General features: G+C 35.9%; 1 protein-coding gene across 3 annotated transcripts in view; it reads left to right on the top strand.

Annotated features, from left to right (window-relative positions):
* The window catches only part of RTKN2 (rhotekin 2), a 61,278-nt gene extending 56,331 nt beyond the window's left edge, over positions 1-4,947 (top strand). For all 3 annotated transcript variants that reach the window (XM_005865126.2, XM_014538745.1, XM_014538744.1), the window contains exons 10-11: positions 692-799; positions 2,051-4,947. In XM_005865126.2, coding sequence (XP_005865188.2) covers positions 692-799; positions 2,051-2,586 — 644 coding nt within the window. In that variant the 3' untranslated portion in view covers positions 2,587-4,947. The remainder of the gene's footprint in view (positions 1-691; positions 800-2,050) is intronic.
* Positions 4,948-27,745: the final 22,798 nt, after the last annotated feature.

The following is a 27,745-nucleotide window of genomic DNA, read 5'->3' as shown; positions in this document are numbered from 1 at the left end:
TGTCCACACTTTTAAAGTTTAATTTAATTTGAAATAACTTATTCAAGAGGTGTGTGGTTTTTTTTTTAATTATTCAATAAATTAGATTCTGTTAGAATTTTGAGTGTTCTGTTTTTATAGTACTAGGCTTTTGTATACTTTTTACTTAAATGAAAATTCATTGTTTTTCTAGAGTTGCATGATTTTTTTAAAAGCACAATAATCACCTTGAAGAGGTAATTGTTAAATAACCAATTTTTATTTAATTAGAATTCTCAAAGTTGAGATCATTTTTGTGAACCACTATTCCTTACTTTTTTCCTACTTCCTCCTAGAACTGTATTTCATTTGATTTTTTATCTTTAAATTGTCTTAATTACTGGACATTTTTATTTAATATTTAAAAGAAAAGAATTTGTACAAACTTTTGCCATACATAGAAATTTTAGTTATTGACCATTTAGTGAAGTAGTGCAGTATTTAATAGCCTAGAGATCTTAAGCTTAACATCTGTGCATAGAATTTTATTTGTAAAATAGGTAACTTTTATGCCTAGACTTGGACTTTAAAATATACATAATACTGTATTTTTGTGGCTTTCTTAAGATAATGCTTTATTTTCAAAGCAAAAATGTGTTGATATCTATTAAAAATGAAACATACTACTTCACATTTATACTTTAAACTAGCCTGCCTTTTCTGTCTTTCTTAGGCCAATGGAAGCATTGTTGTGAAAAACTTATGAAAATTGAGATTATGTCACCACGGAAACCACCTTTGTTCTTGACAAAAGAGGCGACCTCAGTCTACCATGATATGAGTAAGTGGGGATTGTCTTTTCTAAGCTGCAGGCTAACAAAAACAACATTGTCCATATTCAAGCAGCTTATTCTATTGACATTAAAATGCTAAATTTTTCAGGGCACAATGAAAATGAATGAAAAAGACTATGATTATAGACTAAAGAACTCATGTTTAATAGATGAATTAATACAAAATTAATGAATACACATTTTTTGTAGTTTGAATGCTTAACAAACAAAAATGTTAAGGTTTCAAAATGGGATGAAGGTGCACTAAAATAAATGTTAGCTGAGTAGCTGATAAAAATTCTGAAAATGTAAAATTGCAGATTGTGAAATATAATAATGTTTAGTAATTTTTTGTATTACATTTGTTTTAAAGTAGTGTTGATAAATGAATATTAATAAATGGAAGCTTTTGTGTCGGGCAAAAAAATTGGTGAAGTTTAATGCTTTGGAAAATTAAAAATTTTTAGACTCAATAGTATTTCATTTTCTCATACTTTGAAGGATATTATCTTTGTAGGATTGCCTTGGTGAACAGTGTTGTGAATAAGCACAAGTCAAGATTAAATTCTAGTCTTTTTTGTCCCCAATATCCCTGCACTCACATGTACCTGAAAATGTTAGATTAAAAATGATACATTTAAGTTTACACATTTTCCTCTGTTTTTTTGGTTTTGTCTTGTTTTGTTTTTGTTTGTTTGTTTTTTCTTCTTTATTAATCAGGGAAAATTTCACCCACTATTCTTATCACCAAAATGGTATCAGGGCTTCACTCTTTCTCTGGGTTTTTGGTCTTGGATTTTTACCCTATTAAAGAGACCTGCTGGTCTACAGGAAAGACTCCATTGTGTTTGTCCCAGTTTATATATCAGGCTTTTATAAAAATGAAAACCACTATTACCTAGAAGTCAGAATAGATTTTAAATCCAGGAAGGTAATTGGAAAAAATTCTGATGTAATTCTATTCCTTTGTAAGCTGAACATTACTCATTTACTTAGGAATACATGTATTTATGTATGCATATACATATACGTGTGTACATGTATGCACGTGTGTGTGCAGTGCATAGTGCGTGATCTCCCATTTGGTTCTGTTGATATGGCTATTTTTACAAGTTAATGATTCTTTAAAAACCACTTGCTATCCTAATCTGTTTTTGATGGCTGTTATAGATAGCATATTGGTTTGGAAAATAACTTACTCAGTTATAAGTATCTGTTTTGAATTTTTCCCATGTATTTTTTTCTTAAAATTGTTACAGGCATTGATTCACCTATAAAACTTGAAAGTTTAACTGACATAATACAAAAAAAAATTGAAGAGACAAATGGAGAGTTCCTTATTGGTCAGCATGAAGAACCCTCACCACCTCCTTGGGCCGCACTCTTTGATGGTAACCATCAAGTGGTCATCCAGAAAGAGATATTATCTCCTGCAAGCAAGCAGTTACCTGATGGAAAACGGAAAAAGAGACGGGCTCCCCTTCCTCCTCCTGATAAAGCTCCGTTCAGCTTAAAAACACAGAGCAACACAGATCTATTGGTTAAGGAAAACGGGGGGGAAACATGTATATCTCAGACCTCGTCTTTGGATACCAAATCGTCAACCCTAGTGCATCACCTACAGAAACCAATGGCTGCTCCTCGAAAACTCCTTCCCTCCTGGAAAAATAGTTTAACTGATGGTGAAAACGCAGACACTAGACCCAGTTTTGAAGCAAAGCCAGTGCCAACTCCAAGGCAGAAATCTATCAAGGACATTTTGGACCCTAGATCCTGGTTGCAGGCACAAGTATAGAAAACCCTTAATGTATAAAACATTAACAAAATGTGTAACTGTGAGGTTTGATTCAGAAGCGCTGTAGATGAAAATTATGTAGGTAATTAAGATGGTGGTTTAAATCAATAATGAATAAGCTATTAGGTATAAAAATGTTTTATAATGAAGAAATGCACTTCTCTTTTATTCTGATTTTGAGAATATAAGTGATTTCCCCAGCAGAATGCAAGAGGCACTCTCTAGACAATATCCTAATTGTTGGAAGGGTTAATTTATTCCTAAATTAATACCAGGCAGTGAACAAGAACTAGGCAGAAGAAAGCATTAAATTTTCTTTGGGGAGAGACTGTCTAGTAATTTAAAATGGTTAAATATGAACCATATTCTCATTATGAGAATTTTAATACTAATGGAATTTTTCAAAAGTTTTATTCAAACCACAAATTATAGAATCCACCCAAGAAAATTTCTTCTTAGCATTCTGGAATTCTCATCTAATGGTTCACTGGCTCTCATCTATTGTTTAACTCACTAGTTAACTCACTGACCTTTTAAATTCCTGGGATAAATTTTGGGATATTAAATTCTTCATCTTTAAAGGGAATTTGTAATGTGCTCCTTGATGAGCCCTGAAATCCTGGAGACATTAACTCTCATAGTGAAGCACATTTATTAGTTTAGAGAAAAGGTAGATGAAATGTTTTTTACTTCCATTTTTCTATGCATGGTGCTAATTTTCATTGTGACATAGGAATTTAGGGACGTGAGTAGCTGATTAACATCTTAAAATAAATTTAATACTTTAAAAAGCAGGTGGTCAATTAAAAAATATCAGAAAAGTGGGCCATGATAATAACTTTCAGAATTAATCCCCCTTTTAAAATTTTTAATTAGATTTCCTTCTTCTAGTAAGGTTTGATATCTGCTATTGATATTATTCATTAAAAGTCGTATTCTTACAATAAAGACATCAGAATCATTTCCATAGGAGGTAATCTCCATAGCAACCAATCATAGTGACCCAAACAGAATTATGAAATCTGTTTCATAAGTGAAGAATAAATAGCAAGAGATTAAGTACCTTACAGGAACAAAAAAAAAATCCATTTTTATATTAATACTTCTTGTAAACAAGAGCTGAACAGAATCTAATCAGAATTTCCAAATAAAACAGTTTCCATAAGGTGTCAGCAGCAGCACTAAAAATCTCAAATCACAGTGAACCCTAAATGTCATTGTAAGAAATAAGAATTAAATTACTGCCCTAAGTATAATCCCTAGAGATAATTTTAAAGCCCATAAGAACTCTATTTGGATCAGCACTACATTATTACAAAGTAAAATGAACACTTGACAAAAATAACATTAATTTAAATGGAGCCTTTCATTATTTTTAGATAGCAAAGTCTTTTTCATTTATATAGAATGATGTAACTGCCAGGTTACTTTTGTGTTTGCTCAGGATTCTAGTAAGAATTGGGACTCGAGGGAGCAATGATACAAAAGGTCTCTTGTGACTGGCGACATCAGCATAGACCTAGTATTTGATGAGAAGGAAGCCCTATATGCTTGTCTGGAATTTAGAGACAAGCACATGTGTAAACACCTAAGAAGGTAGGATTAATTTATTTTTTCTAATTAGAAGGCTCTTGTAAATTTCTGTTGTGATTGCCAATTTAGTAAATGGCATATTAAAAATCTAAAGGATTTTATTATTTTAATTTTTTTTTAAACCTCACTGCTGTTTTTAACAGCATTTGTGACTCATTGCCACTAAATTATTGAGCTAGAAGGTGCTGTAAGGCAAAATTGTTCCTGAAACTGGTATCTAAAAAGCCTTTATAACAAACCAGAGTTAAAACTTCCAAGTTATATTCTTGTCATTTCTGTTCATGCATATTATATCAAGAAGGCTTTAAGTTGTACAGGAAACAGAATTTATTCATAAAGAAATTACCTAGCAGTTGTTCCCCCAGTGGGGCGCTTTGAAGCAAGGCTGAAGTCCTTCTTCCTAGAACCATTTAGGTGAAACCTGACCAAGGCCTACCTCCCCCGCCAAAATCATTCAGGCTGTTTCTAGGGGCCCATGTTACAAAGCTGTTGAAATTGGGCTGAAGTCTTCAGCTGCACTTCCTTTGACATTGTTCTCATTAAATGTTAGTTCAGTTCTCCCCAAAGGTGTATTACAAAGTTGGATCTCTTCTCCCCCTCCTTTTCTCCTCCCTCCCTTCCTCTCAAAGCAAAAAACAAAAACAAAAACAGCTCTAAAAATACTGAGTTAAACACTTTGCTAAGGAGTTCATCAAAAGAAGTATTTGTGCCCTCACTGATTTGGCTCAGTGGATAGAGCATCGCCTTGCTGACTGAAGGGTCCTGGGTTTGATTCTGGTCAAGGGCACATACCTTCCTTGCAGGCTCCTCCCAGGCCTGGGCCCCTGGTCAGGGTGCAACCAATCGATGTGTTTCTCTCACATTGATATTTCTCTCTGTCTTTCTCTCTTCTACTCTCTAAAAATCAATGGAAAAAATATCCTAGGGTAAGGATTTTAAAAAAAGAAGTACTTGTTTCCTCATTTCCTAAACTGGAAGTTTATGACAGAGAAAAATATGCCATATAATAAAAGACATTTCAGCTTTTTATGAGATGGCTTTTCACTTTCCTCATTTGTCTTTTTAATTTGTTTCTTGGTATATGAAGGCTATAAACTTGAAACAAAGGGTTAGCTGTCATATCTTGATAAAATAATTGGAGAAACGAAATAGACACTTTATGATACGATAATTCTGATGATCTGAAGATAATATCTTAGAAAATTACATTTACATCTCAAGCTCTGGGATATAAATTACAACAGCATTAAGATAGTATTTTTAATTGCTGCAAAGTGGGAACTTTTATGCAAAGGACAACAAAGACGTTTTATTACAAACACACACCTCCTTAGGTAAACAGTTTTTCAAAATGTCAGGCATGCCAACTTTTAGTGGGTTTTATTAAATCTTCCTCAACTGTCTGCAGTGCCCCCTGACTTCTTTTAAATAGATGTGCATATACGTCGAAAACTAAATCCATTTATTATAAATGCTTTATCTTTACCCTTTAGGGTCCTACAAAATGTATTTTACCTGGTACTATATTTTTATTTTATTTTAGAGAGAGTGGAAGGAAGGGGGAGAGACAGAGAGAGAGCCATTGATTGGTTGCCTCCCAAAGGCGCCCTGACCAACCTGCAACCTAGATAATGTGACCTTGACCAGAATCGAACCTGGACCCTTGAGTCCAAGGGCCAACACTCTGTCCACTGAGCCAAACTGGCTAGGGCTTACCTGGCACTACTTATTAAGAATGGAAGGCCCCTTATTTAGAGACATTTCATGTGTGAGATATTTCTTTAGGCTTATGTTCAGCTCCTCAGCCGCCTATCAAGAAGTTAATTAATTCAACACAAAATGAAATTGTAGGGCAGTTTGGATCAATTTATGTCAAATGCCATTTGACTACAACCACCTGTGTTGCCATGAGTGAGGAACAACCTTACCATATAAAGTGATATACCATGAACAAAAAGAGAAGGGCGTTGTCAGGAAAAATGTCTGTTCCTAAGGGTCAGAATTTATCAAAACTCATTGTTTTTTAAAGAGTGAATTATTGAGCAGTCATTAAACTGATCACCATTTATATCCTAGTAGTTTTCTTCAGTGTTCTATTTATCTTAAACTATAATGCAGATGGAGTTGACTTGCTGTACTTACATTTCAAAGAAGTTCAGTTTTTAAATGTTTACATGTTTATGTGTAACTGCTTCATTGTTAATAATAGTTGTATGAAAATGGTTTATACTGAATTGTACATAGTCTTAGTTATTAGAAAAGATGTTTGAGTTTTTAAAGGACAAGATTTTTTTTTAAATGGTAAGGTGTGTAATTTTCTGTGACATACTTGTATAATTGACATTGTATCTCTTATTTTTTTAATTAAATGTGGGTCAAGCTTCTGGATTAAAAAATATATCACGGAATATATATATATATATTTAAAATACCAAACACTGGTAAGGAAGCAATGAAGATATTTTCTAGCTTCTTTTCATAGGTACCCGTCCTGGGCTAGTCTGATAGAAGTAAATAGTTTTGTCAAGTCAGTTTAATTAAACAAAGACATATCCAGTAGCTGGTGCTAATTATTATGAGATTAATATTTGATAGCTTTGGTTGATATAACTAACATTTAATAAAATGTTTGTATGTAATCCCTCTTACAGTGTACTCTTTTAAAAATCCATTGATGTAACCTTAGTTGTAGTGATGGAGAAGTTCCCCAGGGCATAAGTCACTCTGATAAAAAGTTAGGGACATGGGATTCTCAGGCACTCTTAGCCACAAGGAGACTCCTTATTTTAATGCACTTCTTTGAGCACTTAATTTACTCCCCTGGAGCACCTCAGGGGAGGGGGAGAGAAGTGAACAATCCTGGCTCAATTATATTACTTCAACATTTTATTTCTAAACCTGTAGTGGAACCAGAAATATTTAAAACTTATTTTTTAGAAAAAACTTCTCTTTCTCTAAGAAGAGAGGCCTGCTAATCAGTGTGCTCAGATAAACAAAGTACCTTAGGATTTAATTAACAAGTTGAACTATTACAGAAATATTAACAAACATTTCTATTTATCTGAATATAGGAAAAATACCAATCTGGCATGCTTGATAATTAAAAAATGAGGCAAAATCATTCCAAATCTTGCTGGAAATTGTTTAAAATTGCATCTATTTGCTTTGAGAGATATGATAATCTCTTTTTTTATATTTTAACTAGAGGCCCGGTGCACAAAATTAGTGCAGGGGGAGTGGTCCCTCAGCCTGGCCTACACCCTCTCATAATCCAGGACCCCTCGGGGGATGTCCAACTACTGGTTTAGGCCCGATCCCACAGGGCCTAGACCAGCAGTCGAACATCCCCCTCACAATCTGGGACCGCTGGCTCCTAATTGCTCGCCTGCCTGCTGCCTCATCGCCCCTAACTGCCTCCGCTTGCCGGCCTGGCTGCCCCCTAACTGCTCCCCTGCTGGCCTGGTTGCCCCCTAACCGCCTCTGCCTCAGCCCCTGCCACCGTGGCTTTGTCCAGAAGGATGTCTGGAAGATGCCCAGTCTAATTAGCATATTACCCTTTTATTAGTATAGATTGGATTTATTGGGGTGACATTGGTTAGCAAAAGTATGTAGGTTCCAAGTGTACAACTCTACAATACATCATCTGTATAGTGTATTGCCACCTCAAGTCAAATCTTCTGTCACCATTTATTCCCCCTTTATCCTCTTCTCTGTCTCCCACCCTTTCTCTCTGGTAATCACCATACTGTTTTCTGTATCTGAGTTTGTTTTTTCTAAATTCGTTCATCTTTTTCACCTAACCCCCCAAACCCCTCCCCTCTAACGGCTGTCAATCTGTTTTCTGTCTCTGTGAGTTTATTTTTTTATTTTATTTTATTTATTAGACTCCACATATAAGTGAAATCATTTGGTCCTTGTCTTTTTCTAACTGGTTTATTTCATTTAGCATAATACTCTCCAGGTCCATCCATGCTATTGCAAAGGATAAGACTCCCTTCTTTTTTACAGCCAAATAGTATTCCATGGTGTAAATGCTTATGCATGCACATATGTATTTACTAGAGGCCCAATGCACGAAATTCATGCTATAATAGGCCTTCCTTCCCCCTGCTGCCTGCACTGGCTTCCCTCTGGCACCCAGGACCCAGGCTTCCCTCACAGCCCTGGCTTTGTCCAGAAGGTCATCTGGTCTAATTAGCATATTACACTTTTAAACCTGTAGTCTTTTATTATTATAGATTTAAAAGAACTCATAGTCCCTGCCCCATTTCATTTTTTTGCTTGATGTGAGTATATTGGACTTAGAATGCATACGAATTTAAGAGATAACTAAAAATGTGTCCAAATACTTAGTATCCCTGTGTTAGGCACTACTGGAGTTTATAAAATTGAAAATGATACTTTTTCTTGAGAAATTCACATTCTAATTGGTGAGATCAACCATATTCCAAAATATTGAGATAAATTACTGCTTGACCTTGCCTCCCATATATCTGACATATTCTGTAAAACAATATCTACCATCAGTGAACATAAGCTTATGAGTTGAGGGAAATGGATTCTAGTCCTGGTTATCATTAACTAGCCAAGTTGCCTTGGGTAAAATACTTACTCACCTGTACAACTTCCTGATCAGTAAAACCACTAGAATGGCTGGTGTTTATCTCCAGGGTCCTGAGTTAATGCCCTTAGAGGTGGCAACCAGTGGCGGTGATGTCAACTGAGTGATCCTCTGGCTCTCTCCTAATTCAGCTAGAACAGCTCCAAATTTATCTGTTTTATGTTTTAACCCCATCAGATAGTATTATAACAATTACCATTTCACCCAGCTAAGGGTCTTCTAAATTCTTATCCCACAGAAACTGATAATAAGAAAATGTTTATTGTTTTAACCAGTAAGTTTGGGGCAATTTGTTTCCATTGCAATAGATACCTTTTAAAAGCATGGAAATATAGGGTATGCCAAGGGCTTGAAATAGTATAGCTGCATTTGGTTGAGAAACTAGATTGAATAGGCAGGTAGTGTCAGATCCTGGAAGGCCTTGAATGTCAGGCTAAAATGTCTGCCTTTTATTTGCTAGCTGAGAAATCTGCAGTATGGGCTTCGTACATCCAGATACATTTGACTTAGTCTCTGTTAGTGCAGTAAGGACAGAGTAGTTATAATTAGTATTGGGGAGCATGTTCATCATTAAATTGTCTCTAGAACAAGGAAAAAAGTAGCCTATAAATGCCACAGCTACACAGGAAGTTCATGGAGGGCAGGGGCCAATTGTTAAGTCATGTTTTGTCAACATAAAGGTGATGAGAGGATCAAGCTTCCCTGGCTTTATTTTATTTTATTTTTTTAATTTAAGCAGAGAAAAAACTTCTCACATGTATCCAGGCCACTAATATGACACCACTGACTTGATTTTTCTTACCTGCCAGCCTTTTTGCAAGGAGAGGTGGCACATTAAATTGCTTCCACCTGGGACATCTTGGCATGACTGAGTTTATCAAATTCTCTTTCTAGTCAGCAAGAGGGAAGGAAAGGCCTAAAGGGTGTGAAGAATGAGTGACACAGAAGGGTGAACAGATTGCAGGGAGGAAACATTCAGGGGCCCAGAGCAAACCTCATTTACATGCATCCACTCCGAAGGCTTTGAATGGAGTTGGTTCATGATTCCTGCTCCACCCTGGGAAATTCAACTGTACTTTTCTTTTATTCAGATTTTTTTTTTTTTTTGGTCTTGTAATTTGTGAATCCCAAAGTGTTTCTTAAACAGTCAATTATGAGAGCAAAACTGCCGTAATCCCCAAATCAGTCACTCAAAGTTTCTCTGGGAAATTAGAATAGCATGCCTGGTATACTTCAACACTTTTGCTGTATCACACAGCAAAGCATTCCAAGAAATTAAATTCAAGAAAAATTTGTAGATATGATTCCACTGTAGATTGATTTCAATCCAAATCAATTACTAAAATAAAATGCTTGGAGTAGAGAACCGGGTGTTGAACTAAATGTACCAGAAGTCTTATCAACACCAGTGAAAATAATCTGTTGTTTAATTTTCTGCCGTGAACTTCCTGGGAAGCAGTCGATAACTTGTACTGTTTGGAGGGGAAAACATGCATTTAGCCAACACATTACTTAGTCCCCATCGTAGGTAGGACTCTGCTAGCTTCCTGGGCACATGAAGATAGGATGAAGGCTAACCTCTGTTCTCACGAAGATTAGAGATTTGTTGGATTGATTGATTCATGGGGTTTATTTCCAGCATCAGTTTCTGATCATTAACCTGCATTGAAATGATAATTGTACAATACTATGCTTTCATTTTGTTTCAGAAGCAGAACTCCATTTCCAAACAAAATCTTACGTAGGCCTTTGAGTACATGAAACAGATCAAAGTGGAAGTACTCTGGCGTGGGGCGGGAGTGAGGAGCACCTGGCCTCCCCTTCCTGCTTCCTCAGTCATCCACTCCCTAGTGGTCCCACAACCTTCTCTCTCAGGACCTTCGGGGTTTCCCAGAACAGTTAGCAAGGCACTGCTCTAATACATTGTTTCAGTCCTAGTGAAGTACTGCTAGACTTTCAGTTTGGAATGTCTTTTTTTTTTTTTTAATAATCTTTATATCCTTTTATTTAATTGATTTTTTTTTTAGAGAGAGAGTAAGGGAGAGGGAGAGAGAGAAACATTGATGTGGGAGAGAAAAATGATTGGTTGCCTTCCATATGCACCCCGACCAGGGATTGAACCCACCACCTGGGTATGTGTTCTGACTGGGAATTGAACCCTCAACCTTTCAGTGTATGGGATGATGCTCCAACCAACTTAGCCACACTGGCCAGGGCTAGCTAACTCTTTTTACTTTTTGCAATTAATTGGTATTCTACAACCTTACCTTTTGACTGCTCAGTACTGGATTACTTGGTTGACAAAACTAAACAAAGCTCAGTCCAACAACAAACATATACACACATATACACACACATGCACTAGAAAGAGAGACCATATTTTTCAATGAGAAAAAAAGAAAACACATTAATTCCAGTACACGTAGGATTTAATTTTACGGATTGGTATTATTTTTTAATTATATAAGGCACCCAAATCTTCAGTCTGGAGTCTCCCAAAGGCTTAACTCCCCACTAATTAGCCCTTGACTGATCCCTGGCACCATGACTCAAGCAAAGAACATGTCTCCTTACACCACACATCTCCTCACAGGCTAATCGCCACATCTCCAATTGTGCCAACACCCATTCCAGTTAAACAGAAAGCATGAAAAGACATTCATTGTGCTCTGTCTGCCCCATCGTTGCAAATTCTCCATGTTTTTCCCCTTCAAATCGAGAGGCGTCTCCCTCATCATCCTGTTTCAAGTAAATTGCTCACTTACTAGTCCTTCTTTAGCAAAACTTGACAGAGATATAGAGAGAGGAATTTTTTTGGAACTTCACAATATTTGAATGCATTAAGTAGACACTTTAGCTGAATTATAAAACATCTTCCTAATGTAAAAGTAGAAAATAAGTGCTTATATGTTAAGAATAGGTGAAAGCGATCCCCTAAGGCAGGGGAGTGCTTGGAGTAGAGAAAGGCAAACCCGTGATGGCCCAGCCCCCTCCCGGAGTCACATCTTTCAGTCTTCGTCCATCCCTGCAATCACACCTCTGTGGGTTCCATTCCCAGGGGTGTCACCCTCACTAACTCTGCTGAGTCCCAGACCCTGTAAAATGGTAATAATAGGACCTTCTTAAGAGGATCATTGCAAGGATTTAATAAGAGACTAGACATAAAGCTATCAGTAAAGTTCCAAGAAAACAGTGTGTCCATAAGTGTTAGCTACTAAGGAAGGCCATTATTGTCACCAACCCCTGAGATTGTTTTAAGCACAAGAAACATCTTTAGGAGACAACCCAAGTTAGGTGTCTGCAAGTTGAGCTGGTGGTCACGTGTAACTGTACCATGAATTCGGATGGTAGATTTACTTGGATTCTTCCTAAAGGGACCAAATTAAGAACTCCTCCTTTGATGTCTCACCACAAACACAGACAATGTCTTTGTCAGAGGCATTTTTTCATTCACCTCCGGAGGAACTGATGCAATTATATACTCATTACCTTGGGCTTCAGTGCCTATGTGCCAGTCAACTCAGAGGCTGCCAATCAAAGAGGTCTTATTTATGATAAATTATAGATGAGAGGAGTGGCAAGTTATCATAAGATGAAACAAGAGTTGTCTGAAGTTGGCTCTGAAATCAGAAATGTGGGTGGCAAATTAATTAGAGCAGGAAGGCAAAAGCAATGGGAAAGATTTTAGCAAGATTTCCAGGGAGTTGTGAATGGTGATGGTGGAGGTGTAGGGGGTGGAGGCTGGACTGATCATTGACCAATTAGTAGTTTACCTATTAAATTTGACAGACATATGACCAGTGAAGTTTTCTAATGAGTTTTAGTCAAGATAAATATCTGATAAAAGCTATATTTTTATTCTCTCTTCAGTAGTGAACAAGGTCTGTTTGTTTTCAATGATCTCTGGCTTGAGATCATTGTTAAGTCATTTTAAAATATAAATAGAATATTAGTATCGTGGGTGTATTTGGTTGCTGAGAAATCTTTCTTTAAAGAAAATCTAACTTCACAATTGCTGTATTTACTTTATGGTCCTTCGGCAAGGAAGAAACCTCAAAGGCATTCTATTCCCACCTCCTTCCAGAGGCCAACACCACTTCCCCAATTCATGAGAGCCATGAATGTCCAGCTTCTGTTGGATATAATTTTTGCTTGGGTGTTTTTTTCTATTTTTAAGTTGTTTGTTTTTAGAACATTCCGTCTGATTTCTTGTAACTTCAAGTTCTCAGAAAGGTCTTTTTAATACTGAGGCAGCTCATCTTTCCTGAAACTGGCAACTTTTTCCACTGACTGCCCTTTGTGATTCTGATTGGTGGTGACTTTGTAGTTTTCTCCCCAACCTTTGGGGAACTAAAGGTGAATTTTTTCAAAATAATAGCAATCAACTACATAATCTCCCAGGATGGATACTGTCAGTGACCTCCAAATTCCTCTTCAGAAGAACAGTTGTGCAAAATTTAAAATACAATGTGGCATTTGTCTGGCAGAATATAAGCTTCATGAGGGAAAAGACATGTGTTTTCTCTTCGTATTTTTAGCACCTAATACTGTACCCAACACATAATAATGGCCTTAGAAGAGTACTTACGAGGCATTGAATAAATATTTCAGAGTGCTGTCATGTATTATTTCCACTCAGATTTACCAAGAACTTTCTTTCAAAGATGTCTGCTATTTAGACAGTCACTTCATTGTTCATTAGTACATGACTTTGGTAAGCATATCTCCTGTGAAGAGAAATATTATAACAAACTATTATGGCATTTAACACTGTTATTTCAGTTACTCAACTAATCCACCCACTGGTAGAGTGAACTTTGAATTAAATGCTTTGAAGAATAAAGTCAAGTAAATCTTGATAAAAATCAAAGGCTAGGGAAAGCTTGTTTGACAGAAGGCATGAAAAAAAATGCTCAAATGAATATTGTTGGGGGAGAAACTCTCATTCTACAGCAGACCAATGAAGAGTAATAGTTCAAGAGTATCAAAATTCCTGTGTGATCAAAAGGCAGAGACAGCTTTTTACTATCTTTTGATATTCCAGGACTCAGAATATCCGGCCTACATGAGCATCTGTCTTTGTGGTAGCTCAAAGTATTTGAACACCTTATCTCGTCCAACCTCAAGTTTCCTGTGAGGTAGGTAAATGTTGAGAGCTCTTGGTACTGTTTTCAAGATGAGGCAAGTGAATTAGAGAGGCTGTTTACACACTCCAAATTTCACAGAAGCCTCAGGAGGAAGTGAGGGTAAGAATGAACGTTAATTCCCAGTTGTAGAAATCAGTGTCAGAGCGTGAAAGAATATTGTCAATACCCTGGTCCAATGTGGGTTTTCCTCATAAGATTTATTTGTGGTGATTTGATTCATTTCCCCAACCACACAAATTTTATGTAATATTTTTAGTAATGAAAGTAATACAGGCCTATTACCATGTCCCTGTATATCCTAGCTCTGTCCACTGAGAAGGCCTGGATATAATGACATGCCAGTAGCAACAAGTGTATCTAGTGCTCAGACCTTGAGTCTCAATACTGCTCTCCACTAAAAGGAACCAAAACTCCTTGTAGAGATGGCTGATTCTATTTCTGGGATAGAGACAGCACAAGATGAGTCTGGAACATCTTGTTGCACCGGAAAAGTAAAGAAGTACTTTCAAATAGCCAACGCTGGAACAACTTGAGCAACAAAATGAAGTAGTGTTGGATTATAACACAAAGTATAAAATAACTATTCATGAAGCCATAAAAATGATTGAATAAATAAATAAGAGGGAAGAAGAATTCCCATATATCTTTTTATATATGAGACTAGAGGCCCGATGCACGAAATTCGTGCAAGGGGCTCAGCCCCCGCAGCCGCGGCTTCGTTAGGAAGGTTGTCTGGTCTAATTAGCATATTGTGCTTTTATTATTATAGATATATATCACATATAAAAAGATATATTGAATATATATATATATATTAAATGTCAACTCCCCTTTCCTTAAACTAGGGCTACACATAGTGAATGCCTTCCAAAGGGTACAGTATGAAAAGGAGGGAAAAAAGAATAACATGACCATGGTGAGACCTGACAAGCCCGACCTCAGCCGGTTAGCTATTAGTTGGTCCCTGTGTGCCTTGACACACCTCAACCACTGAGTTTTTGTTTGAGCAGTTTCTTACTTTCTGGGACCACAAAATTCTCCAGGCTCATCTATGTATTTTCTGCCCAAATCCTAGAATCAGCCATTTCTCCACAAAGCTCTGGTTCCCTTTGCTGGAGAATGGTGTTAGAAACCAAGATCACTATGCACACTGTTACTGAGGCATCCTTGCTTCCAGCTCTCTCTGCTGACAGAACCAGAAGAGATGTGTATATACTAACACATATATGTTTTCATATCCATCAATATTTCTGTTTGTAAGCATGTGTTTATATTAAGCTAAACATGAGTTTAAACTAATTTCCCAACTTTAAAACATGACTACATACATCAGTCTAGCCACCTCCCCTTGATTATCTTGAATAGTGAAAAACCCAATTCCCACCACCACCACGCACTGACTTAATTGTTCAGTTCCATTGTACATGTACAGTGGTGACACTCTTTTTAATTTTAGTCACTTAAATGGATAAGTAGTAGTCTCTTATTGAGGTTTCAGTTTCCACTTTCCTAATAATGAAAGCTGTTGAATATCTTATTATGTGCTTACTTGCCATCAGTATACCTTCTTTGGTCATGTGTCTGTTCAAATCTTTTGCTCCTTTAAAAATTGGATTGTTTGTTTTCTTATTATGTTTTGAAAGTTATTTTTATATTTTGGGTACAAGTTCTTCATCAGATATATAGATTGAAAGAATTTTCTCTCATTCTGTGGTTTGTCTATTCATTCTCTGAACAGTGATTTTAATGTTGATGCAGTTGAATTATCAATTTTTTTTAACTTCATGGATCATATTTTTGGTGCCATATCTAAGTCTTTGCCTAACTCAGAGTCACTGAATTTTCTTCTATGTTCTGTTCTAAAAGTTTTAGTTTTTAGGTTTTACATTTGGTCTGTGATCCATTTTATACTTTATGTTTGTATATGGTGTGATACATCAATCAAAATTTATTTTTTCTATATGAATGTCCAATTATTTCAGCAGCATTCATTGAAATACTACTCTCTCTTCACTGAATTGCCTTTGTACATTGTAAGTCAGTTTGTATATTTTGTCCCATTGATCTATTTTTCTGTCTTTACACCAATGCCACACTGTCGTGATTACTCCAGCTTTATAAGTCTTGAACACAGGTTGTTAGTCCTACAACTTTATTCCTTTTCAAACTTGTTTTGGCTATTTGAGAGCCTTTGTATTTCTATATTAATTTTAGAATCAACTTGTCAATTTCTATAAAATTCCCGTTGGTATTCTGAGTGGGATTACATTTTATCTATAGATTAATTTGGGGCTTCAAAGAATGATTTGGAAGTATTTCATCCTCTTAAGCTTTCTGGAAGAACTTGCATAAAATTTGTATTATATCTTCCTTAATTCTTTTGTAAATTGACCAATAAAGCCATCTGGGCCTGGGTTTTTCTTTTTTAACAGTTTCTCTGAAATATTTATTTATTTGTTTGTTTGTTGTATTTTTTAAAATCTTTATTCCCCCCTTTCCCTCCTTTAACCCCCTCCATTCCGCACTCACCCCCACCCCAGGACTACAGCACTATTATCTGTCTCCATGGGTTATGTATATATGCATATAAGTTCTTTGGTAAATCTCTTCCCAACCCTCTTCCCCCTTCCCTCTGTGATTCCTCAGTCTATTGATCCAGAGACATGGAAGCATGGAAACATTTATTTCCTTTAATAGATATAGGTCTATTCAGGTGCTCTATTTCCTCTTGAGAGAGCTTTCCTGGTTCGTATCTTTCAAAGAATTTATTAATTTCACCTAGGTTTTAAATTTTTGACAAAATATTGTTTGTAATATTTCTTTATTATCTTTTTTAATGTCTGTCAACTCTGTGGTGGTATCACCTCTCTCATTCCTGATATTGATCATTTGTTTCTTCCTTAGTTTTTCCTATCAGTCTGGCTCAATATTTATTAATTTTATTGATCTCAAAAAATTAGCTTTTATTTTAGTGATTTTCTTTATTGCTTCTTTGTTTTCAAGATCATTGATTTCCACTAAATTCACTATTATTTTCCTTCTGCTTACTTTGGATTTATTTGCTCTACATTCTAGTTTCTTAAGGTGGAAACTGACATCATTATTTTGAGACTGCTCTTCTTTCCTATGACAGGCATGTAGTGCATGAATTCCCCTTTAAGTGTGGTGTCAGCAGCTATTCACCAATTTTGATTTGCTGTTTTCATTTCATTCAGCTCAAACTACTTTTAAATTTCCATTTTTATTCCTTCTTGGATCATAGTTACTTAGGAGAGTGTTACTTAATCTCTAAATATTTGGAGATTTTTCTACAGATCTTTCTGGTATTGATTTCTAATTCAATATCACTGTGTCAGAGCACATACTTTGTATGGCTTGAATTCTTTTAAATGTGTTGAGATTTGTTTTATGGCTCAGAACATCTCTCTTGAAAAGTGTTCCACATGTGTTCACTTGAAAAGAATGTCTATTCTGCTGTCATTGAGTGGATTGTTCTATAAATGTCAATTAAGGTCAGTTGGTTAGTTGTGCTGTTCAAGTCTTCTGTATATGTATCAATTTTTAATCTACATGTTTAATCAATTTTTGAGAGGGAGCTATTGAAATCCCTAATGTGATTGTGGATTTATTTATTTCTCCTTGCAGTTTTATCAGTGTTTACTCATGTGTTTTGAAAATCTGTTATTAGTTTCATAAAAGTAGAATTTTCATGTCTTTCTGATGAACCGATCCCTTTATCTTTGTGAAATGACCTTCTTACTGCCTGTCACTATCTTTGCTCTGAAATCAGCTTCATCTGATATTAATATAGTCACTGTAGCTTTCTTTTTATTAATGTTAGCTTGGTACATCTCTTTTCAGCCTTTTACATCATTTTACATTAACCCTATTTGGTCTTTATATTTAAAGCAAGTTTCTTGTACGCATTATATAATTAAGGTCTTGCTTTTTAATCTAACCTGACAATCTCTGCTTTTTAATTGGGCTGTTAATTCAGATTATATACATTTAATGTGTTTATCGATATGATAAAATTTAAGACTATTATCTTGCTATTTGTTTTCTATTTATTCCATTATCAGTTTATTGTCCCCTCTTCCTTTTTTGCCTTCTTTTAGATTAACTGAGTATTATTATTACATTTTATTACCTTTGTTGGCTTATTAGCGATAACTCTTGTTGTTTTAATGGTTCTTTTAGAGTGGATAGTAAATACTATCTTGTTAGATAAGCAATGGGGTTTCTCTGCTATCTCACTGCTGCCTACCTCTTAAAATTTTTATACAAATAACACTTTTTAATATCTACCATGTGCCAGGTACTGTTCAGCACCTTAAATACATTAGCTCAGGTACTACAACAAAAACACTGGGGCATGGACTATTGCATCCATTTTACACATGAGAAAACAGGCCCAAGAGGTTCAGCGACACCTGCTTAAGGTTACACAGCCAGAAAATTGTCGAGCCGGGGTTAAATCACTTTTCCTGTAGCCCCGAATCTCTGAGTCTTAGTAAATTCACAGTGGTGATCTCAAATCAATACTGCACGTGGTAACTGCCTCCTTTGAAATTTAGTTTTGTGTTATAATTTTTATTGCTATTATTTTAACTCACCAACCTTTGGTGGTAGCTTAAGCAGTAAGACTTTCCTTGCATGTTTAATGTTATGTGATTTGGAAAATTGCATACCGCATGGCTCCACACGTGGCCCTCTCAGTTCCTGCAAAGTAACCCATCTAACAGAAACCACAGCACTCATTGTTTTGAATATTCTTCCACTGGATATTCTTTACTAACTTTGCCAGTCTGAGTTTTAAAATTCTCCCCAGGACTGATTGCTGAAAAGTTGTACTTTTATCATTTTTACAATGTGATATTTTTGCTATGGAATATGGATATACACTTTTTGTTGTTGTTACCAAGAGGTAATTATACCAAAAGAATAAAATTTGCTTGCTCAGTGATTTTGGCTATTATGAATGCATGCTTAGCAGGTGGGTGTATAACAGTGGTTATCTAAGTATGGTCCACAGATCCCTGGCAGTGGTGGTGGGGAAGGGGGGTATGATATCTCTGAGGCCCTTTCAGCAATATGATGCAGTAAAACTGTTTTCACAATAACACTAAAAAGGTAATTTGCCTTCACTATGTTGACATTTTCACTAATGGTACAAAAGGAATAGTAGATATAACTGCTGTCATCTTAGCAGAAACATGAGGCTACACTAGTAGTCACTATAGTATTCTTAACTGTCATGTAGAGGGAAAACAAGTTTTGTTTAATGTCCTGATGGGTCAGTTAAAAATTATTAATTTTACTAAATATTGACCCTTGATTACATGTGTTTTTAATATTCTGTCTGATGAAATAAGAAGTATGTATAAAGCACTTTGGGTGGTGGGCACACGGTGCAATATACAGATCTTGTAACATAGAAACCCACACCTGAAACCTATATTATCATGTTGACTAATGTCACCCCAATAAATTTAATAAATAAATAAATAAGTACAATAGTAAAAAAAAAGAAGCACTGCATATCAAAGTAGGATGGTTGTCTCCAGGAAAAGCACTTGCGGTTGCTTGAGTTGTGAGCTCAACTAGCCTCTGGGTTTGTTTTTTGTGGTTGTGTTTTGTTTAAACATTTTTACTTAAAAGAACAACTGGTTACTTAGACAAATGATGGTTATTTAGACTTGGTTATTTGGCAGACGCTTTCTCAAGAATGAATGAAGTCAGCCTGTCATTACAAGTCATGTAGTTGACAGTATTTGTTGCCAACGCTAAAATTTAAGCTTTCAAGTAAAAATTAGATTTTGGAAAACACCATAAACATGACAGCTTCCCAATACTTAATAACTTCTCTGATGAGGTTGGTAGTGATATTAGAAAATGTGACTTTATGTACATTGTATAATGAAATGCATCGACATTTAGACAATGTGCATAACTCAGTCCACCAACATTTTCCAAATGACCATTGCATGGTCACCTGGGTGAAAGTGCGCAATAAGCCAATGAATACCTTTGTAACAGAGAACAAAATGTTCATTGCTCTGATTTCAGATTCTAGACTGCAGCTATCTCTTGTCAGGTTTTGGTATATTATCAAAAAATATCTACGGCCGTAACCGGTTTGGCTCAGTGGATAGAGCGTTGGCCTGCGGACTGAAGGGTCCCAGGTTTGATTCTGGTCAAGGGCATGTACCTTGGTTGTGGGCACATCCTCAGTAGGGGGTGTGCAGGAGGCAGCTGATCGATGTTTCTCTCTCATCGATGTTTCTAACTCTCTCTCTCCCTTCCTCTCTGTAAAAAAAATCAATAAAATATATTTTTAAAAAATATCTACGAATATATGAAAAGGCAACTAAAATATTCCTCCATTTCCCAATTCCATATCTGTGTGAGGCCAGCTTCACATATACTTCAGCCAAAATAACGTAACAGTTTAAATGCAAAAGCAGAAATGAGAATTAGGCTGTTTGTTATGCTGTTTGTTATCAAGCCAGAGAGACATTACAGAGATTTCCAAAAATGTAAAATAATGCTACTTTTCTCACTGATTTCTTTTTATTTTGGAAAATATAGTTATTTTTAATAAAAATGTTATCAATGTTAACATATAATGGGTTTGTTATTTAATGAATGAAACATTAAATATTTTAAAATTTCTCAGTTTTAATTTCTAACACAGTAAATATTAATAGCTACAATGCACATAAACACTCTTTGGAGTTCTCAAAAATTTTTAAGACTACAATGTGACTCTGAGGCCAAAAAGTCTGAGAAATGTGGGTGTAGATCTTCCAGCTCACACTGAACCCACCTCTCTAGTAAGTGCCCCTTCCTCTAGCCATGGCTTTGAATATGTGCCTAGGCTATATCTGTCCCCTCCTCCCCATCAGTGCATTAGATACACTGATGGGAGGGTTGGAGGCGAAGAGACGGAGTGGGTACCTGACTTTAGCAGGCCTGTCTAATTCTCCTCTGACAACTCAAGTGAGACCAGTAGAGGATTTGTTTCTCCAATGCCTGATCCCATAGACATGATGTCCGTTACCCTGTAGGGCCCACTTTCCACCTGATGGAGGGAATAAGAGCTGATACTGGTTTGCAGACTGAGAAGAGGATGAAGCAGATATACAAAGTGAAGTAGAGGTGAGAGAGAGAAAACAAATTCCCAGGGTTTCCCACACACCTTCAATTCTCAGATCCAGTTTATGCCTAAGCACAGACTTGTGTCCTATGAAAGAGCCCAGTATCATAGTAATAAATAATATCTTTTTCCTTAGCCAGCTTGAGTGGGTGTTTCTAATTTGAAACCACATGAATCATTTATAGCTAATAAAGTAGGACACATGTGATCCGTTATTAAACTGTAAAGTTTCTAATGTACCGTACATTTTAGGGTATGATTAGACTAGAAATACAAAGCCAAAGTTTCCTGGAAATGCAAAGATAGTATTTCTATATTGAAGTTAAAAAGAGAAATTACCATAGGCTACACATGGATTAATTACTATCTTCAGAGAATTAGAACTCTATCAAACATTCTTACCACAAAATTATGCTGAACAAAACTTAATCTTTCTGTGACTATTCAAAAAATTTAGAATCTTTTAATGCTCCAGGGATATTACCATTTTATAAATTGCACAAAAAATTCTCATTATTTCAGCTTTCTGGTAGTTTGGATTCAGAATAAATGGGAATTTACTGTAATACTTTGAATTAGTAAGTCCTGGGGAGCTCAAAGTACTTCAAAAATACATGAATTATATCACTTATCTTTCTCAACAGTGGAATGAAATTTACAACTGGAAACAGCCATGGGTGGATTCAAGACACAAAGTCCTATTTCTCAACATTCTAATGAATAATCCTTCCATTTGGCTATTCTGAACCGATACTGGCTTCCTTTTTTACTTCAAAATATGACTTTTTTTTTCCAGCTAACGATCAAATAGGACTAAGGCCAGCAGAAAAAAAATTGGGGTTATAACTTTATTTTATTATTAACTACATAGTGATTTGATTATAGGTTTCAGCTCATAAATTTTCAGATGAACCTGGATACTACAGTTTACTTTCTCAAAAGAGAAAAACTCATAGTGGTAAAAAAAAAAAAAAAAAAAAATCAAATGCATTTACATACACGTCTGGCTTTCATCAGAACTAAAAATATGCTTTAAAATGTACAGGAAAGAAATAAAATATTTAATTTAAAAACTTCAGCCTCAACCTCAGTATATTGTAGTTTGATTTTCTATTTGTGGCCTATTTGTGACCATGTGTGATATATTTAGAATAAAAAAAAACTCTCTTTAAAAAAAAGAAAGAAAGAAAGAAACCCTCTTATCCCTCAAGCTTCTTTCTGAACATCTCCCTTAAAATGTAATTAGTTTCTTTCTGCTGCTAAAAAATTTAATGTTCTCTGAAGGCAAAGCTGATTTCTGCATCACCTGCTGTTTGGGAGTGTCGGTACCTCTCCTCCTGCCAGTTAGCATGGATAATCAAAAGTGACCCGTAAGGAGAAATCTTCCATTTAGGAGACATCAATTTGTACAAAGTCTAAAAGATTAATATGGAGCATGTGGTACATTCAATCAGAAAATGGCTTTAAATATTAATACTAGATAAATACACTCTTGCTGCTATCTTAGATAATTTATGTCATACACTTCTAGAAGGAACTAAATCACTTTTTTCTTTTATGCGGTTGCTCAGTAACATACAGCAACATGTAAAACAAGGCACCATTTTTCTACTCAGATCTGACAAGGGGAAGTGAAAAATTTGGGTCCAATTTCAACCTCATTTCCTTACAGCCTAGATCTGTGTCACATGCTTGATCCTAACTGGTGCTTTCCAAATTAAATGTATATTTTTCAAACCAATATCTTAAGTGGTAATGTTCCAACAGTCCAAATGTCGATTACCAAAACAAACATTTGTTTCTCTAGCAAGTGTTTTCACACAAAAGCATTTGATTCACATACTGCAGCAAACAAACATTTGCTTTAGGCAGTTGCGGCAGCCAAAAGTTCTTGCAGAAACATCTCCCAGGCTGGCTGGCACCCCTCCCTGGAGCAGGGCTTGCTGAGGTCCGAGAACGCTTGTGAAACCAGTTGCTGACCAAGAGAATCCTTGGCAAGACACTGGGGCCATGCGGAGGCCCAAGCCTTTTCCAAACACATCTTTTGAGAAAATGTGCTTCTAATTATGATGCTTCCATTAGAAAATGTCTTCATGTCTTCACAAAGTTTCATTTGCTAATATAAATTCAGCCTTTGATGTAATCACAAAACCAAATTCTTATGAAAGTTCACAAAGGCACTTTTCGCATAAAAACATTCCTACGGTTCAGGAATCATTATTTATGCAATCGCCCATGAGAGTTCATTACATAAATAGTTCTACTGCTACATTAAAGTCAATTTTCTCTGTGAACAAGATGTGGATTTCATGCGTAAATATGTGTTTCTCATGTGCATGTCTGCTTCGCTGTCAAGATGCAGCTTCCTCATAAAAATCCTCTTGTTTTCCATATTACTGACATGCTTTTGGAATGAATCAATATTTCTGAGGAAGTCATTTACTTAAATATATGTTCTTTAAAGCGTGGGGAAATTGATTCTTAACTTCTGCTCCAAAGACAGAGTTTCCTAGCAACGAGTCAAGATTGATTCTTCGGCCAGTTCTAAAATCTAAACTGAGAATAGTGACTAGCCTGCTTAAAAGCAAACAAAAAGGAATTCTTCTTAGATAAATGAGTGAGTGAATGAATGAATAAGAAAATACACACATATATACACACACAGTGTCGCTTAGAATGCATTTCATAGAACACATGATTATTTAAATTTTATTTTATTTCCACCCATGCCCCCAGCCACTTCCCTTTGGCACCCATCTGCTTGTTCTCTGTATCTATAGGTCTGTTTCTGTTTTGCTTGTTTTTTCAGATTCCACATATAAGTGAAATCATATGGTGTTTGTCTTTGACTTATTTCACTTTGCATAATACCCTGTAGGTCAATTCATGTTGTCTCAAATGGCAAGATTTTATTCTTTTTTATTGCTGAGTAGTATTCATATATATTATATCATATATACTGTATATGCCTATATGCCACAGTTTCTTTACCCATTCACCTATTGATGGACATGTAGGTTGCTTCTATATTTTAGCTATTGTAAATATTGCTGCAATGAACATAGGAATGCATATATCTTTTCAAATTAGTGTTTTTGTTTTCTTTAGATAGATACCCAGAAGTGGACTTGCTGTGTGGTATAAGGCAGCTCTATTTTTAATTTTTTGAGGAATCTCCATACAGTTTTCCATAGTGGATGCACTGATTTATGATACCACCAACAATGCACATCCTCACTAGCACTCGTTATTGGTTGACTTTGTGATGATAGCTATTCTGACAGATGTGAGGTGGTATCATGGTGGTTTTGGTTTGCCTTTCCCTGAAGATTAGTGACATTGAGCATCTGTTTTATATGTCTGTTGGCCATATGCATGTTCTCTTTGGAGGAATGTCTATGCAGGTCTTCTGCCCATTTTTTAATTGCATTATTTATTTTTTTGGTGTTATGCTATATGAGTTCCTTATGTATTTTGGATATTAACCTCTCATCAGATGTATCATTTGCAAATATTTTCTCCCATTCAGCAGGCTGTCTTTTTGTTTTCTTGATGGTTTCCTCCACCGTGCAAAAACTTTTTAGTTTGGTGTAGTCCCATCTGTTTGTTTTTGCTTTTGCTGCCCTTGCCCAAGGAGACATGTCCAAAAAGATATTTGTGAGACTGATGTCAAAAAGTTACTGCCTATGTTTTCTTCTAGAAATTTCATGGTTTTAGGTCTTACATTTAAGTCTTTAATCTATTTTTTAGTTTATTTTTGTATATAGTGTGAGAAGTGGTCCAATTTCATTTCTTTACATGTATCTGGAATTCATTTGGACCTCTAGCTAATCAGCTTGCATGAAGAGTTTGCTGACCACTTTCCATGGGTGTGATTCTATTTTGACATTGATGGATGGGCAAAATGGTGCAGAGAACAGGTAAGCAACCATAATCATTGTAGTAACAATTGATTTAGCATGTATTATGGGTGGGTGCATACAGGTGAAATAACTTGAAATATAGGTAAAAAATGGCAGATCTAGGTCCAACCCAGGTCTGATATTAAAACCCTATAAACTATACTGCCTTTACATGGGAAGCTCAAAGTATTTCTTGTATTCAAGAGACTTTCGACCTTATTGTAAAGAAAACATACACCCCAAAATTGGAGAGTCACCTGACAGAGTAGATGTTTAAGGGTCAATACTAGTAAAGTAACAAAAGCTTGAATTGATTGAGCCCTTACTTGCTGGGGTGCTGTGCGAAGAACCTGTCTTCATAAGGAGATGGGACTTGGGCTTAGCCTTGAAACAGGTGAGGAGAGATGGAAGCAAGGAGGAAGGGTCCTTCAAGAAGATGAAAAGGCCTGAGGAAAGGCATAGGGGGAGGGGATGCTATTTGGGACCTGTCAGGCTTGGGGTGAAAGGTTGATGTGGGGAAATAACACTGAGTGGGTATGTGGGCCCACATTATGCAGGGCCTTGCAAACCAGGCTGAGATGCAGAAACTTGATCCAGGAGGGAAGTTTGGTCTCATTCTATGTCCTTGGTCATCGGAGACATGATAATTTCTCCTTACAATTCCTAAAACAAAGGGAATATGCATTTTCTATTGAAAGAACTGCTACCAATGTTCTCCCCAAAGGCTTGCCATTTACACCAAAATGCCAACAGGATCTTAGAATTTTCCAGCTGCCATATTTTCAAATATCTTAATATTTGCTAATATTTTTTCCTTATGACGATATCCCATATTTGTAAATTTTGCATATGTTTGGCTTCTGATATGATTATGCACCTATTTCTTATGCTTACTGGCCATTTGCATTTGTTTTTCAGTGAATTCATGTTTGTATTTCTTATCCTAATGTATTGTTTGGGTTTGTTTGTTGATTTATAGAAGCCTTTTATATATTGTGGTTTCTATGTCTTTGTTTATTATATATTTGCAATATTTTCTCAGAGTATTGTTTTTTCTTCCTACTTATAGTATATTTTTCCATGTAGGACTTTTTACTGTATATGTAGCTAAAGATACAAATCTTTTTAAAAAAATATATAGATACTGGGTTTCATATGCCTGGAAGGAAATGCCAACATTATAAAAATATTCCAGTATCTTCTCCTAGAACTTAAAACTTTTGATACATTTACATTCCTAAACATTTGATCCATCTGGAATATAATTTGGTATAGGTGTGAAATAGAAATTTATTTTCATTTTTGCTACTGATTTGAAATGCCTAATTATCATATGTTAATTTTCTATCTATGGGTCTGATTTTGATCTCTATTCTATGTCCTTACTCTATGATGAAGTGACACCATGTTGGTTTAATTATTATCATTTTATTAAAATGTCCTGATATAGCATAGATAAGAGAACAGACTCTGCAGCCAGGCGACGCTCTACCACTTACTAGCACTAAGACAAGTTGCTAAATCTCTATTCCTCAGATTTTCCCCATCTTTAAAATGAGGATCATTATCAGAGTGATTGTGAAGATTTCATGAATTTCTGTACATCAAGTACTTAAAGCAATGCCTAGCACAGAGTGAGCATTTATAAAGGTGCAGGCTGATATTATTTGTCATAATTTTTTTCCAAAATTTTTTTGCTCTCCTATACCTCTTCTGGATGATTTTTAGAATCAGTCCCTTCCAGGGTTTATGAATAGATTATCAAAAGACAATTCCTTTCCTGTGAGGAATTTTGATGTCAGCTCTAAAGCTCATTCATTTTCCCACCTGGCACATAGTAAACAATAAATGGTAGTCATTATTATAATCATATCTATTATTTTGGAAGAAACAGCAATGGTACACAGTTAAATTTTCCTCAACTGGTAATGGGATCTTGTTGAGAAGGGGAAGAGAGAAAGCTGAAGGTTGAGTGGTTGGGGGTACAGAAGGAGCAACTTATCTTAAATTCCTTTGGAGAAATTTGTAAGTCAGTCTCTCCTGCCCCTAGAGCATTGTCCTGTGGCCCTTGATTTTATTAAAGAGCTTATGTGGGGCCCAGCTGGCATAGCTCAGTGGTTGAGTGTTGACCTATGAACCAGGAGGTCACAGTTCGATTCCCGATCATTGCACATGCTGAGGTTGCGGGATTGATACACAGTAGGGGGTGTGCAGGAGGCAGCTGATCAATGATTCTCTCTCATCATTTGATGTTTCCATCTCTCTCTCCCTCTCCCTTCCTCTCTGAAATCAATAAAAATGTATTTTTAAAAAAGACCGTATGTGGGAATTAGACAAAGCTACCCTGCTCTATTTCAGCCCTTTCCTCCCTGGCAGGTCTGTTGGTTCCTCAGAGACCTGGGGAGATAATGCTCCCAGAAACTGCACTTGGTTATTGACACGGGCTTTAGCATAGAGATCATCAGTTGTTTAACTAAAGCAGGAGTCACAGACTGAAATGCCAACAGGTGCCAGCAGGCAACACAAATCAGTGGTAGTCAAAACTTTTTGCTCATAAACCTCCTAAAATTTTTTTTGGAAACCCATGTACCCTTTCTCAGATTTTAGATAAACACCTAAAATTTTTAATCATAAGCTCAATAATTATTTTAAATGATTATTTAGTGTGTACTGTAAATAGTGACATTTTAAAATAAAAAATTATCACTCCTATAGATTTTAAGCCCTATAGCAATTT

This window comes from Myotis brandtii, unplaced genomic scaffold (assembly GCF_000412655.1).
Source record: "Myotis brandtii unplaced genomic scaffold, ASM41265v1 scaffold196, whole genome shotgun sequence".
In the NCBI taxonomy this organism is placed as follows: Eukaryota; Metazoa; Chordata; class Mammalia; order Chiroptera; family Vespertilionidae; genus Myotis; species Myotis brandtii.
The sequence above is the reverse complement of the archived record's forward strand: the minus strand, read 5'-3'. Positions and strand labels throughout refer to the sequence as shown.